This window comes from Salvelinus namaycush, chromosome 29 (assembly GCF_016432855.1).
Source record: "Salvelinus namaycush isolate Seneca chromosome 29, SaNama_1.0, whole genome shotgun sequence".
NCBI classification, from domain to species: Eukaryota; Metazoa; Chordata; class Actinopteri; order Salmoniformes; family Salmonidae; genus Salvelinus; species Salvelinus namaycush.
This window is the reverse complement of record NC_052335.1, coordinates 34,630,322-34,645,300: the sequence shown is the minus strand read 5'-3', so window position 1 is coordinate 34,645,300 and position 14,979 is coordinate 34,630,322. Positions and strand designations below refer to the sequence as shown.

The 14,979-nt window shown below is 43.1% G+C and overlaps 2 protein-coding genes across 2 annotated transcripts; both read left to right on the top strand.

Moving 5' to 3' along the window:
• The first annotated feature begins 288 nt into the window (after nt 1–288).
• On the top strand, nt 289–3,326 carry LOC120024519 (KATNB1-like protein 1). The gene is made up of 8 exons (XM_038968791.1): nt 289–318; nt 569–869; nt 1,254–1,369; nt 1,456–1,506; nt 1,606–1,695; nt 1,850–1,954; nt 2,126–2,219; nt 2,557–3,326. Exons 2-8 carry the CDS (start codon nt 720–722, stop codon nt 2,587–2,589), a joined length of 639 nt encoding a protein of 212 aa, XP_038824719.1. The 5' UTR covers nt 289–318; nt 569–719; the 3' UTR covers nt 2,590–3,326.
• Nucleotides 3,327–10,890: 7,564 nt separating this feature from the next.
• On the top strand, nt 10,891–14,979 carry LOC120024420 (ER membrane protein complex subunit 7-like). The gene is made up of 5 exons (XM_038968660.1): nt 10,891–11,126; nt 11,718–11,837; nt 12,334–12,472; nt 13,626–13,706; nt 14,032–14,979. The coding sequence occupies exons 1-5, from the start codon at nt 10,891–10,893 to the stop codon at nt 14,185–14,187; spliced, it is 732 nt and encodes a 243-aa protein (XP_038824588.1). The 3' UTR covers nt 14,188–14,979.

Below are 14,979 nucleotides of genomic sequence, written 5' to 3'. Positions count from 1 at the left end.
TCCCGGTTCTCCACTCCCCCCCCCCCCCCCATACTGTGCACTTGCACAATCCCTGTCATTGAAATAAAAGCATTAAATTGTTGTAAGCATTGTCTAGAAAGAGTTTTCACCATTTGATAAAATCTGACACCGATCGTGTAAATGCACAAAGTGTGGAGAATCGGGATCATACAGTGATTCTGTTATGAATATGAACCAAGAGGTGTTTACTAACCTTAGTCAAACATTTCTCTTTTCAAGAAAACTGTACGTTTGTATCGCTTATCCTTTTTTGTTTTAGGTGTTTTTTTTAAATAAGGAAGAAATAGATAAAGACCGGTGAGTTTTCCAGTTCTATGTAGATCTAATGCACAAGCTGCCTTTCCTAGCATTGCAGTTACAGCTGCTCAGTCACTGGGGAAAATCTAACCATCGAAACACATTTCCATCTTTTCCCAAGCACTTCTCCAAACACTACCATAGTGTCTAGTCTCCTAACTAACCAGTATCAAGACAATATCCTTTTTTAAACATTTTTTTATTAAAAAAAATAAAAAATAAACTGGACTCCTCCTTTCCTCCCCAACAGATTTCCCGTGAGTCGCGGTGCACACATCTCCGGCAAAGCGAAACAAGTGTCTGTGTGCTACAAGAGGAAGTGTTCGTTGTCGCGCCACAGTGTAGTGGTGAGCTCCGGCGTGCGCCACAGAGCACCCCCCGCAGGTCGGGCTGTCTGTGACATGGCCAACAAGGAGAATGAACTGACCTGCCCAGAGGAAGTGCAGGCCATACATTACAATGACAACTGCGTTTTCCCCGTAAACTCTGTAGCAGAAGCAGGCTCCAAGATGGCAGGGCCGGGAAACAAGTGCAGTGATTACTTCACTGAGGTGAGATGCTACCAGCCTTCCCCAATTCACTCCCTACCCTGGCCCCCTTGATCCTTTGATGTTTGTACACCTTTGATCAATGATCATTGGGACGGATCACTTCTGTACCTCATACTGTCCATTCCCACCGTCAAACCGTTGCCCCCTGCGCTCTAGGCACCTTCTGAGAGGGTTGGAATTGTCACCATATTCCCAATACCTCTCCAATCCTTGCACACTGGGATAGATCGGTAGACCCCTGTTTATTGGGAAGAAAGTGTCATTCTCTTTTCTGAGACAATTCAAGTGTTTTCTGTTTGATCCTTTTAGCTTTTTGAAGTGGATTGTATTGACTTGTTTTGTCATGCCCCCCCCCCCTGCCTTGTGGGTATCTTTCCTGATCAGCTATCGAAGGATCATGACGCAATGACACACGTGCTTTTTGGGAGGAAGCTCCGATTAAATGTAGCTCTGACACTATGGCGAAGAAACGCCAGCGAACTAGTGGCATACTTGATCAGGTAGGAACAGACTCATCTATCTTCCTGCCCACATACCGTTAATGATTTAATCAACATATTCACGTCCAATAAACACTGTTCCGTAGAATTGAAGACACAGGTGTGCTTCTTGACTGCCTGCCAGTTATAACGAAAAAGTGAGTATCCCAGTTGAATTTAAACATGATAATGTATGGCTGTGATGAGTGAACTTAGACACAAATTAATACACGTGTCACTTGTTTTTGCTTCTGTAGCCTTCAAGATGAAGTGCCGTGCATATCACTAGGCTGCTGTGTAGACCTCCTGCCGCAAGTCAAAACCATCCTCGCCAGTAAATATGAAGAGTAAGTTCAACTATGGAATTTTTATTTATTTTTATTTGACCAGATAAGTTGACACAACACATTCTCATTTACAGCAATGACATGTAGTTGCTGCTGCTGTAAAAGTACATGTGGGATCCACCTGAATTATAAATTTGTTCTGTTCTTTTACCAGACACTTGATTGTGGGTTTACACTGGATTCAGTCTGTCATTAAGAAATGGTGGCCAGAACTCTCCACAAACAGCAATAGCCTGCAGGACAGCTGCTCAGAGGACAGGTATATTAACAGCTTTTCATATTTTGGTGTTTGGTTTCTTTAACATTTTACATAATATTTACCAAACTTCCTCTTTCTCCGGACAGCACAGTTACGGTCTTGGTGGCAGCGCACATAGAAGGCTCTGCATGATTTTGCTACAAGCCTAATTTGACTTGCGTCTGTTTACAGGAACCTCCAAGTCATGAAGCAGCAGCTGAAGGAATTGTGGGAAGAAGGACCCCGGTTAAGTTTAGTCCCAGGAACTACAGGAGAGATGGCAAAGGTAAGGTGTCATGGCGACCCTTCATGTTATTTATCTGTTGTCTTCGTTCATTCCAGGCCATTGGCTCTATATATGGGGGTGGGGACCACAACAAAAATCTGAAGGGGGGCCTCCGTAAACTTGCAGATCTGTATACCCAAATCCGTACCCACACATGCAGTCAGAGCCGGCCCTAGCTTTTCAGGGGCCCTAAGTTAACATTTTGTTGAGGCCCACCCCACCTAACGAGCAAAACATTTTGATCCGGGGGCCTACAAAACAGGCCGTCAGTTGCCCATCCCTGGTCTAGATTGACATTTGACAAGTCGTCTCTCACCGGTCTCTTCTCTCTCAACAGGCCATTGAGTCTTACTTATTACAACTACACTGACCAATCAGTCAATGTAGCACTGAGGAAGCGACCACTACTGCCGGATAGAACTGTGTTTTTAAACGTTACCTGGAGCCAGTGACACTAAAGACAAGACAATGCTCCACACACCCGACAGAAACCCTGTTCTATTATATGGGGATTGATGGCCTGAGCAATTCAGACAACTTCCGCACTCAATCACAGCTGCAGAGACACTTACAGAAGGAGGGAGGAGAGACGCAAGGGAGGAAGGAGCCTTTTCACTTTGCAAAACCAGGAATGACTACTTCACATTGAAGTGGATCGACGTCTTGCTACGGGGCAATTCTTCAGTCGACCTCCATGAGACTTGGCAAGAAAGGCACCTTTATTTCCTATGTAGCAACAGGTGGACTCCAATCTGGACTCCAGTTTGACCTGAATGGGGTGCCATTTCAGACGCACGCTGAGACTGGGTCTCGGCCGCTCTGTGACGTGCCACGTTCTCTCTCTCCACCACAGCCGCTCTTCCTCACCATGGTGTGTAAACCTGCAAAGATCATGGATGTAACATAATGCATGCCCCTTCCTTGTTTTAATACTTCTTGATTCTTCCACTCATGTCCTGAATGAAGAACTTGTAACTGCTGTGGTCTTAAGTTATGAGAGCTCTTCTTGTTTTGTGTTTTTTCCTGTTCATGAATGATGTTTGACTGTAAAAGTGTAAATACAGTGATTCTTTTAATCATCTTTAAAATAAATTTGCTAAAATCTGTCTTGAAGGATTTTATTTATATTTTAGTTTTTTAAATGGTGGGCACTTGATATTCGTGTTATGCCCATGGTTATACAGTGCCTTCAAAAAGTATTCACACCTTTTGACTTACTACACATTTTGTGTTACAGCCTGAAATGTATCATTTTTCTTACCCATCTACTCACAATACCCCATAATGACAGTGAAACATGTTTAGATTTTTTGCTAATATGTTAAAAATGAAATACAGAAATCTCTTTTACATAAGTATTCACACACCTTTGCTGTGACACTTCATAATGAGCTCCACTTTCCTTTGATCATCCTTGACGTTTGCTACAACTTGATTGGAGTCCACCTGTTGCCAATTCAATTGTTTAGATGTGATTTAGAAACACACCGGTCTATATAAGGTCCCACAGTTGGCAGTGAAACTACCAGGAAGTCTAAGGAACTGTGTTGATCTCCGAGAGAATTCTGAGGCATATATACGCTACATGACCAAATGTATGTGGACACCTGCTTGTCGAACATCTCATTTCAAAATCATGGACATTAATATGGAGTAATAAGTCTCCACTCTTCTGGGAAGGCTTTCCACTAAATGTTGGAACATTGCTGAGGGGACTTGCTTCCATTCAGCCACAAGCATTAATGAGGTCAGGCACTGATGTTGGGCGATTAGGCCTGGCTCGTAGTCGGCGTTCCAATTCATCCCAAAGGTGTTCAATGGGGTTGAGGTCAGGGCTCTGCAAGCCAGTCAAGTTCTACACCGATCTTGACAAACCATTTCTGTATGGACCTTGCTTTGTGCACGGGGGCATTGTCATGCTGAAACAGGAAAGGGCATTACCCAAACTGTTGCCACAAAGTTGGAAGCACAGAATTGTCTAGAATGTCATTGTGTGCTGTAGCGTTACGATTTCCCTTCACTGGAACTAAGGGGCCTAACCCAAACCATTATTCCTTCCTGTGGCTGAAATAGATGAATCCACACATTTTTGGGGGTTTCCACATACCTTTGTGTATATCTGGGGAAGGGTATAAAAACATTTTTTAGAGTGTTACATTTCAGAGGACAGTGGACTCCATCATTGAGAAAATATGCAACTACCCAGACCCTGCCTAGTGCTGGCCGTCTGACCAAACTGAGCAACCGGGCAAGGACATTGGGCAGGGAGATGACCAAGAACCCAATGACCACTCTGACAGAACTACAGAGTTCCTTGGCTGAGATGGGAGAACCTGCCAGAAGGACAACAGTCTCTACAGCACTTCACCGATCTGGGCTTTATGGTAGAGTGGCCAGATGGAAGCCACTCCTGAGAAAGAGGCACGTGAAAGAATCTGAGATAGTAAGGAAAAAGATTCCTCTGGTCTGATGAGACAAAACTTGGAACTCCTTAATGCATAGTGCTGATGACCTTACATGCTGACAACGCATGTTGATTTTGTTCCCCCCCCACACCAGATGACCTTACATGCTGACAACGCATGTTGATTTTGTCCCCCCCACACCAGATGACCTTACATGCTGACAACGCATGTTGATTTTGTCCCCCCCACACCAGATGACCTTACATGCTGACAACGCATGTTGATTTTGTCCCCCCCACACACCAGATGACCTTACATGCTGACAACGCATGTTGATTTTGTCCCCCCCCACACCAGATGACCTTACATGCTGACAACGCATGTTGATTTTGTCCCCCCCCACACCAGATGACCTTACATGCTGACAACGCATGTTGATTTTGTCCCCCCCCACACCAGATGACCTTACATGCTGACAACGCATGTTGATTTTGTCCCCCCCACACCAGATGACCTTACATGCTGACAACGCATGTTGATTTTGTCCCCCACACACACCAGATGACCTTACATGCTGACAACGCATGTTGATTTTGTCCCCCCCACACACCAGATGACCTTACATGCTGACAACGCATGTTGATTTTGTCCCCCCCACACACCAGATGACCTTACATGCTGACAACGCATGTTGATTTTGTCCCCCCCCACACCAGATGACCTTACATGCTGACAACGCATGTTGATTTTGTCCCCCCCACACACCAGATGACCTTACATGCTGACAACGCATGTTGATTTTGTCCCCCCCACACCAGGTGACCTTACATGCTGACAACGCATGTTGATTTTGTCCCCCCCCCACACCAGATGCGTTGTCAGCATGTAAGGTCATCTGGTGTGGGGGGGACAAAATCAACATGCGTTGTCAGCATGTAAGGTCATGTTGATTTTGTCCCCCCCACACCAGGTGACCTTACATGCTGACAACGCATGTTGATTTTGTCCCCCCCCCACACCAGATGACCTTACATGCTGACAACGCATGTTGATTTTGTCCCCCCCCCACACCAGATGACCTTACATGCTGACAACGCATGTTGATTTTGTCCCCCCCACACCAGGTGACCTTACATGCTGACAACGCATGTTGATTTTGTCCCCCCCACACCAGATGACCTTACATGCTGACAACGCATGTTGATTTTGTCCCCCCCACACCAGGTGACCTTACATGCTGACAACGCCTGTTGATTTTGTCCCCCCCACACCAGATGACCTTACATGCTGACAACGCATGTTGATTTTGTCCCCCCCCCCACACCAGATGACCTTACATGCTGACAACGCATGTTGATTTTGTCCCCCCCACACCAGGTGACCTTACATGCTGACAACGCATGTTGATTTTGTCCCCCCCACACCAGATGACCTTACATGCTGACAACGCATGTTGATTTTGTCCCCCCCACACCAGGTGACCTTACATGCTGACAACGCATGTTGATTTTGTCCCCCCCACACACCAGATGACCTTACATGCTGACAACGCATGTTGATTTTGTCCCCCCCACACCAGATGACCTTACATGCTGACAACGCATGTTGATTTTGCCCCCCCCCCCCACACCAGATGACCTTACATGCTGACAACGCATGTTGATTTTGTCCCCCCCCCACACCAGATGACCTTACATGCTGACAACGCATGTTGATTTTGCCCCCCCCCCCCACACCAGATGACCTTACATGCTGACAACGCATGTTGATTTTGTCCCCCCCACATCAGATGACCTTACATGCTGACAACGCATGTTGATTTTGTCCCCCCCACACCAGATGACCTTACATGCTGACAACGCATGTTGATTTTGTCCCCCCCCCCACACCAGATGACCTTACATGCTGACAACGCATGTTGATTTTGTCCCCCCCACACCAGATGACCTTACATGCTGACAACGCATGTTGATTTTGTCCCCCCCACACCAGGTGACCTTACATGCTGACAACGCTTGTTGATTTTGTCCCCCCCACACCAGATGACCTTACATGCTGACAACGCATGTTGATTTTGCCCCCCCCCCCCCCCACACCAGATGACCTTACATGCTGACAACGCATGTTGATTTTGTCCCCCCCACACCAGATGCGAGCAGAACATGCAGGTTGAAGTATCAAAATGAACTCTGAACCAATTATATTAATTTGGCGACAGGTCAATAAGCAAACATTTATGGAAATTTAGCTAGCTTGCTGTTGCTAGCTAATTTGTCCTGGGATATAAACTTTGGGTTGTTATTTTACCTGAAATGCACAAGGTCCTCTACTCTGACAACTAATCCACAGAAAAAAGGGTAAACCAAGTTCGTTTCTAGTAATCTCTCCTTCAGGCTTCTTCTTCTTTGGACTTTATATGGTGGTTGGCAACCAACTTTAAGGTGCATTACCACTACCAACTGGACTGGAGTGTAGACCTCAGTTCATCTTTCAATCACCCACATAGGTATATGCTCCTAAAAACCAATGAGGAGATGGGAGAGGAGGGACATGCAACGCATGAAGCGTCACAAATAGAACCAAGTTCTATTTCAGCGCCTGGCTACGCAGATGCTCGTAGACGCGTGTGAGCAGTGTGGGTGCAATGGTTGAATAACATGTACGTGTACATTTATTTTGCAGCGCATGCAACACGAGCGGTGTGGTAAGCATGTAAGCATACAGACGATGCAATACTGGAATGGCTTCAGAACAAGAATGTGAAAGTCCTTGAGTGGCCCAGCCAAAGCCCAGACTTGAATCCCATTGAAAATCTGTGGGAAGACTTCAAGATTGCTGTTCACTGTCGCTCCCCATCTACCTTAACAGGGCTTGAGAAAATCTGTAAATCCAGATGTGCAAAGCTAATACTGACATACCCAAAGCTGTAATCGCCGTCAAAGGTGCTTCTACAAAGTACAGACTCAGGGGTGTGAATACTTATGTAAATTAGGTTTTTGTTTTTCATTTTAAGTACATTTGCAAACATTTTTAAAAACATGTTTTCACTTAGTCATTATGGGGTATTAGAAAAATTGTTTGTCATCCATTTTGAATTCAGGCTGTACCACAACAAAATGTGGACTAAGTCAAGGGGTATGGAATACTTTCTGAAGGCACTGTATATGGTGATATGAGAGGGCAAATGCATTCTATATGGTGATATGAGAGGGCACTGTATATGGTGATATGAGAGGACACTGTATATGGTGATATGAGTCACTGTATATGGTGATATGAGAGGGCACTGTATATGGTGATATGAGAGGACACTGTATATGGTGATATGAGTCACTGTATATGGTGATATGAGAGGACACTGTATATGGTGATATGAGAGGACACTGTATATGGTGATATGAGAGGACACTGTATATGGTGATATGAGAGGACACCGTATATGGTGATATGAGAGTCACTGTATATGGTGATATGAGAGGACACTGTATTTGGTGATATGAGAGGACACTGTATATGGTGATATGAGAGGACACTGTATATGGTGATATGAGGGCAAATGTACTGTATATGGTGATATGAGAGTCACTGTATATGGTGATATGAGAGGACACTGTATATGGTGATATGAGAGTCACTGTATATGGTGATATGAGAGGACACTGTATATGGTGATATGAGAGGACACTGTATATGGTGATATGAGAGTCACTGTATATGGTGATATGAGAGTCACTGTATATGGTAATATGAGAGGACACTGTATATTGTGATATGAGAGTCACTGTATATGGTGATATGAGAGTCACTGTATATGGTGATATGAGAGTCACTGTATATGGTGATATGAGAGGGCACTGTATATGGTGATATGAGTCACTGTATATGGTGATATGAGAGGGCACTGTATATGGTAATATGAGAGGACACTGTATTTGGTCATATGAGAGGACACTGTATATGGTGATATGAGAGGACACTGTATATGGTGATATGAGAGTCACTGTATATGGTGATATGAGAGGGCACTGTATATGGTGATATGAGTCACTGTATATGGTGATATGAGAGGGCACTGTATATGGTAATATGAGAGGACACTGTATTTGGTCATATGAGAGGACACTGTATATGGTGATATGAGAGGACACTGTATTTGGTGATATGAGAGTCACTGTATATGGTGATATGAGAGTCACTGTATATGGTGATATGAGAGGACACTGTATATGGTGATATGAGAGTCACTGTATATGGTGATATGAGAGGACACTGTATATGGTGATATGAGAGGACACTGTATATGGTGATATGAGAGTCACTGTATATGGTAATATGAGAGGACACTGTATATGGTGATATGAGAGTCACTGTATATGGTGATATGAGGGCAAATGTACTGTATATGGTGATATGAGTCACTGTATATGGTGATATGAGAGGGCACTGTATATGGTAATATGAGAGGACACTGTATTTGGTCATATGAGAGGACACTGTATATGGTGATATGAGAGGACACTGTATATGGTGATATGAGAGGGCACTGTATATGGTGATATGAGAGGGCACTGTATATGGTGATATGAGAGGACACTGTATATGGTGATATGAGAGGACACTGTATTTGGTGATATGAGAGGACACTGTATATGGTGATATGAGAGGGCACTGTATATGGTGATATGAGAGGACACTGTATATGGTGATATGAGAGGACACTGTATTTGGTCATATGAGAGGACACTGTATATGGTGATATGAGAGGACACTGTATATGATGATATGAGGGCAAATGCACTGTATATGGTGATATGAGGGCAAATGCACTGTTATGGTGATATGAGAGTCACTGTATATGGTGATATGAGAGGACACTGTATATGGTGATATGAGAGGACACTGTATATGGTGATATGAGAGGGGAAATGCATGTGACATGAATAGGTCTGTGTTAAAACATAAACGCCTGGCCCGAGGCATTTTTGTTTCGTTTCTGAGAACAGATATTGTTGGGAAAAGAGACTCACTGCACTCGTTTTAGCTTCTGTTTATGAAAATACCTCAATGGGAAAAGATGTCCATCTGAATCATGCTATACCAATCTGTGTTGACTGCCATAACAAACAAAGTTTGCACTCTGATAGGAAGAAAATGCACTCTTATGGCTCAGGCAGTAACGTTTGTCATTAAACAACCTCGGATAACGGGACTGTAGCTAGGTTTCCATCCAATTGACTACATTTTCATGCGAATATTCTGAAATCCGCATTTAAAAAATATGCCCATTTCCCCCACTAGTGGCGTTTCCACCAAAGGACTTGTTGCATTTTTTTTAAACAGTTCATGATGACGTAGGGCACACAAAATGTACTTTTTCGCTTAAGTTTACATATACCTTGTAAAAAAAATCACAAGTTCCGTGTGTTTCCTCTGTTTTCAACTCTACCGATAGTTTTGTCACAAAAACACCTTGCGTTAAATAGCAAATGTGGCTACTCTGGTCTTGACACGTGCGATCTAGCCAACTGGCAGATACAGTGCAGGTGGACTGGTCTACATGATGAGATTATTATGGATAAAATACATTTGTATTTGTCAAACCGCACGACAGTTGCATTGATCATCATATCACCAGAATCAGACCCTCGATATTAACAGGAAAGGCGCATCAAGATCACCATGCACTTTCATCATAATGTATCTGTCGCCTAATAAACTGCATGGTTTCCTGAGTCGTAGTGGGAGGACCACACACCATATCATCACGTGACTCCAAACTTACTTCGATATGATGGTTATTATATTAATATTTGGGCATGGAGGCGTTTTCACTGCCATTTATCGCATCATTAATTTTACCGAACAAAAATATCCCACGATGTCGAACGAACAAATTGTCGGCATTTCCACTTCCTGTTTCCATCACGGCTGTCGTGATTTTTCTTTATACGGTATGGCTTTACTCGCATAAAAACTGTATGGAAACCTGGTTAATGTCTTTGATCTTGAGGGAAAAACAAACTAGCACGTAAATGGCCATTATCATAGATGCTTTGACTATCGACAGATCTCTGTTTAGACAGGGAAGGTGCGTATTTCCGGGTGTCAGTAAGGTTTTTTTTTTTATGTAGCAAGGTGACGTCAATATTTCCCGACGGCAGAGACAGCTGATGCAAAACGTACACCTGCTTGTCGGCTACATGATTTCAGCTACTGTATTATAGTTATATAGAAAACGTATCCTTGTTGAAATACTGAAAGTAAACATGTTGCTGCATGGCAGACTATCAGAATTGTGTATTTTTCTACAGGCTATGTTTGTTTTAGCGTGCTGTTTTAGCGATATAGAATCGGGGCCTATCGCGACGAGTGGATCTGCTCAACCAAACGGGGATCGTTTCAAACTCGAGGGTCGGGCAATCGTTCCTGGAGTGAAAACACAAGACTGGATTTCATCAGCCCGAGTCACGGTAGAGGGAGAAGAGTATATAGGCTTTATGAGGTAAGACTTGAGGCTTGAACGAAGAAAAACAACTAATAGTTACAGCTGTCGGAATGTTGTGCAAGTTAAGGGCTAACACTAGCCGGGGCCCTGTGCTGTGGTCACTACTAGCAACCAGCCTCGATGTTGCTAGGTTAGTTTGTTGTGGTACTTTTTACCACAATTTCGTGATATCCAATTGGTAGTTAGTCTTGTCCCATCGCTAGTTTGTAGTTGACAGCTAGCTAACGACGTTATCGGTGTCATCATCCTAGTCTATTTGCAGTCTGGCTTATCAAATGCCTGATAATTGAGATGAAGAATAACTAATTGAGACTATGCTGAGTGTCCAACTTTTTCATGTGGTAAATTCCAAGTTCCACAGTGCATTGTCAAGGGGTTTAAGTAAATGTTTGCTAGTTAACTAGCAGCACACACACACTTTGTTAGTTCCCACTCTGGCCAAGGGCCCAATTTGCCAAGGACTCCCAACACCTGTTTATAATGCTAGATCAAACTGAACATGGCTGTTACTGTATAATGTTCATTGATTCCTTAGTAAATCCCTAACCTGCAACTTAGAATTTCTCAATCCTCTCTGTCTCTCTGCAGAACTGATGGCAGCTTTGTCGTCAATGATGTTCCCTCAGGATCTTACGTTGTGGAAGTGATCTCACCTGGATACAAATTTGAAGCAGTCCGTGTGGACATCACGTCTAAAGGAAAAATGAGGTACAGTTGTTTTGTTCAGGGTGTGTGAGTTGTTGAGGGAGGTGAACAAAACTGCATTTTTGTACCATATCAGCATATCTTCATTCATGATCTTCCACATGTATTGTCCACATACTTGGGGCCGATTTCCCAGTGACATTATGAGACTAGTCTTATTCTGTGTCTGGCAGAAGTGCCCTTGATGTCTTGCCTCTTTGCCAGGCTCATAGCTAGTGTACATGGCAGGCTCATAGCTAGTGTACATGGCAGGCTCATAGCTAGTGTACATGGCAGGCTCATAGCTAGTGTACATGGCAGGCTCATAGCTAGTGTACATGCCAGGCTCATAGCTAGTGTACATGGCAGGCGTATAGCTAGTGTACATGGTAGGGAAGGAGACGACTTGATGTCTTGCCTCTTTGCCAGGCTCATAGCTAGTGTACATGCCAGGCTCATAGCTAGTGTACATGGTAGGGAAAGAGAAGACTTGATGTCTAAGCGGTGGTTGACTTCACAGGGCCCGCCTGGTGAACTTCATCAAGACGTCTGAGGTGATCCGCCAGCCGTACCCGCTCCAGCTGAGGTCCTCTGGGCCACACACCTACTTCATGAAGAGAGAGACCTGGGGGTGGACTGACTTCCTCATGAATCCCATGGTGAGATGATCAGATGTGAATGATGCATAGAATAGTGTTTACTGTGTCCCTTGGCACTTATTCTGAAAGAGGGCCATGCTGTGTCATCAGATTCTAAGTAAATGTGAAGTTGCCGCTTTGTGATTGGAGGAGAGTCCTACTGTGGTAATAGTGTAGTATTACTGTATTGTAATTGCTTTACTGTCCCATGCAAAGGTATCATACCGGTCCTTCAACACACATGCCTCCCTAACAGGTGTCATTTAACTAGTGCCTTTTTTTGCATGGTGTTTGTACTAGTGAGTAATAGAATAAAAGGTTTAGCCAATATCAGAAAAATAATAGGTGGTGCCCTCTGCTGTTTAACATTTGACTGTCATCAAGGCAAAGGGTGGCTACTTTGAAGAATCTCAAATATAATATATATTTAGATTTGTTTAACCCTTTTTTTGTTTACTATGTCATCCCATGTGTGTTATTTCATAGTTTTGATGTCTTCACTATTATTCTACAATGTAGAAAATAGTAAAAAAATAAATAAAGGAAAACCCTGGAATGAGTGGTACTGTGTGTGTAACATACACTACCGTTCAAAAGTTTGGGGTCACTTAGAAATGTCCTTATTTTTGAAAGAAAGGCATATAGATACTCAACTAGTCTAAAGAAGGCCAGTTTTATTGTTTCTTTAATCAGCACAATAGTTTTCAGCTAACATAATTTGCAAAGGGTTTTCTAATGATCAATTAGCCTTTTAAAATTATAAACTTAGATTAGCTAGCACAATGTGCCATTGGAACACAGGAGTGATGGTTGCTGATAATGGGCCTCTGTACGCCTATGTAGATATTCCATAAAATATCAGCCGTTTCCAGCTACAATAGTCATTTACAACATTAACAATGTCTACACTATTTCTGATCAATTTGATGTTATTTTAATGGACAAAAAATGTGCTTTATGTTAAAAAACAGTGACATTTTTAAGTGACTCCAAACTTTTGAGTGTGTGTGTGTGTGGGTAGAGAGATATTGTAGATATCATTTTTTTTTTTTTTTTTAACTCTGCATTGTTGGAAAAGGACCCGTAAGTAAGCCTTTCACTGTTAGTCGACACCTGTTGTTTACGAAGCGTGTGACAAATATTTGATTGATTTGATGCGTGTCTGATTCCCCAGGTCCTGATGATGGTCCTTCCTCTGCTCATTATCGTCCTGCTCCCTAAGGTTGTCAACACCAACGACCCTGAGATGAGAAAGGTAAACAATGACAGCTGTACTCTGACACTATCTCTCTCTCTCTCTCTCTCTGACACATCTCTAGTCACCTGTCGTGAGTTGTCTGCCATCCAGTACATTCAGTGTTGTTCCATTTAGATAAACTTGCTCATAATCTAAGTGTATATTTCATAGTAAGGGAACTCACCTCATCCACCACCAATGTGAAGCACCTACATAATCTGTTTGTGCTGTCTTGTCAACTCTCATCGTCATGCCATAGCAGAAACAGATCTGAGACCAGGCTATAGGTCACACCAGTGTCATACTAACTAATCTGGTGTGTTTATTCACTCTACCTTCCCAGGAAATGGAGCAGTCAATGAACATGCTGAACCCCAACCCTGAGCTACCTGACGTGTCTGAGTTCATGACCAAGCTGTTCTCCGGCTCCAAGAGCTCCAGCAGCAAGGCTGTAGGTGGCAGCAAGGCTAGTGGCCGCCCAGCAGTCAAGAGGAGGTAGTACCAGAACATTACATGTACCCCCGGGGCCTGAGGAACCACTCTAACTAGTCATGCCATGGAAATAATACCATTTTTAAAGAGATTTTTCATTTGTCTGTTGTACAGTTTTTTGAGAGGGGTCTTTTCATTTTGGTCTGAAATACAAGTCTGGCTGTCTGATAGTAAGTGGAATGACTGAGGATATGAGAAGGCTTGAGGTTTAATTAGTATTTTTTTTTGCACTGCACTGTTGAAACCCATTTTACTCTTCATTTGATGTTTTGCATTGTACCTGTGAGTGACTTTGTTATGCCTGCTTGGTCCCTTCATATACTCCTTATTGTTTAACCCTTGTCTCCTTGGATAGATGGGATAACTGTCTCTAACAACCCTTGGGTGTGTGTACTACTTTACTGCGGCATCATACATATATGTCAATTCTAATTCTTCCACTACTTGAATGAGAGATTGCATTAATATTCAGAGATTTTATTTTTTTGAGTTAGGGCCTAGGTCATTGGTATTCAACTCTGACCCTACGAGGTCCGTAGCCTGCTAGTTTTCGGTTCTACCTGGTAATTCATTGCACCCACCTGGTGTCCCAGGTCTAAATCAGTCCCTGATTAGAGGGAAATATATATTATAATTTTTTAAGCAGTGGAACTGGCTTCGGGGTCCAGAGTTGAATATGAGGGGTCCAAGTAATACAACTGTGAATGGACTGTAAAATGGATATAATTTTAATTATCAAGAAGAAAAAATACTTATTTAAATACCAAGATGAAATAAAATGTAAATGGTAATGGTGAAA

Excerpts from the sequence above, each read along its gene's own strand:
- LOC120024420 (XM_038968660.1), top strand. The coding sequence starts at position 10,891 with ATGTTGCTGCATGGCAGACTATCAGAATTGTGTATTTTTCTACAGGCT. Across the intron at positions 11,838-12,333 it reads ACGTCTAAAGGAAAAATGAG|GGCCCGCCTGGTGAACTTCA; the intron begins GTACAGTTGTTT and ends TTGACTTCACAG. Across the intron at positions 13,707-14,031 it reads ACGACCCTGAGATGAGAAAG|GAAATGGAGCAGTCAATGAA; the intron begins GTAAACAATGAC and ends CTACCTTCCCAG.
- LOC120024519 (XM_038968791.1), top strand. The coding sequence starts at position 720 with ATGGCCAACAAGGAGAATGAACTGACCTGCCCAGAGGAAGTGCAGGCC. Across the intron at positions 1,370-1,455 it reads CTAGTGGCATACTTGATCAG|AATTGAAGACACAGGTGTGC; the intron begins GTAGGAACAGAC and ends ACTGTTCCGTAG. Across the intron at positions 1,507-1,605 it reads CTGCCAGTTATAACGAAAAA|CCTTCAAGATGAAGTGCCGT; the intron begins GTGAGTATCCCA and ends TTGCTTCTGTAG.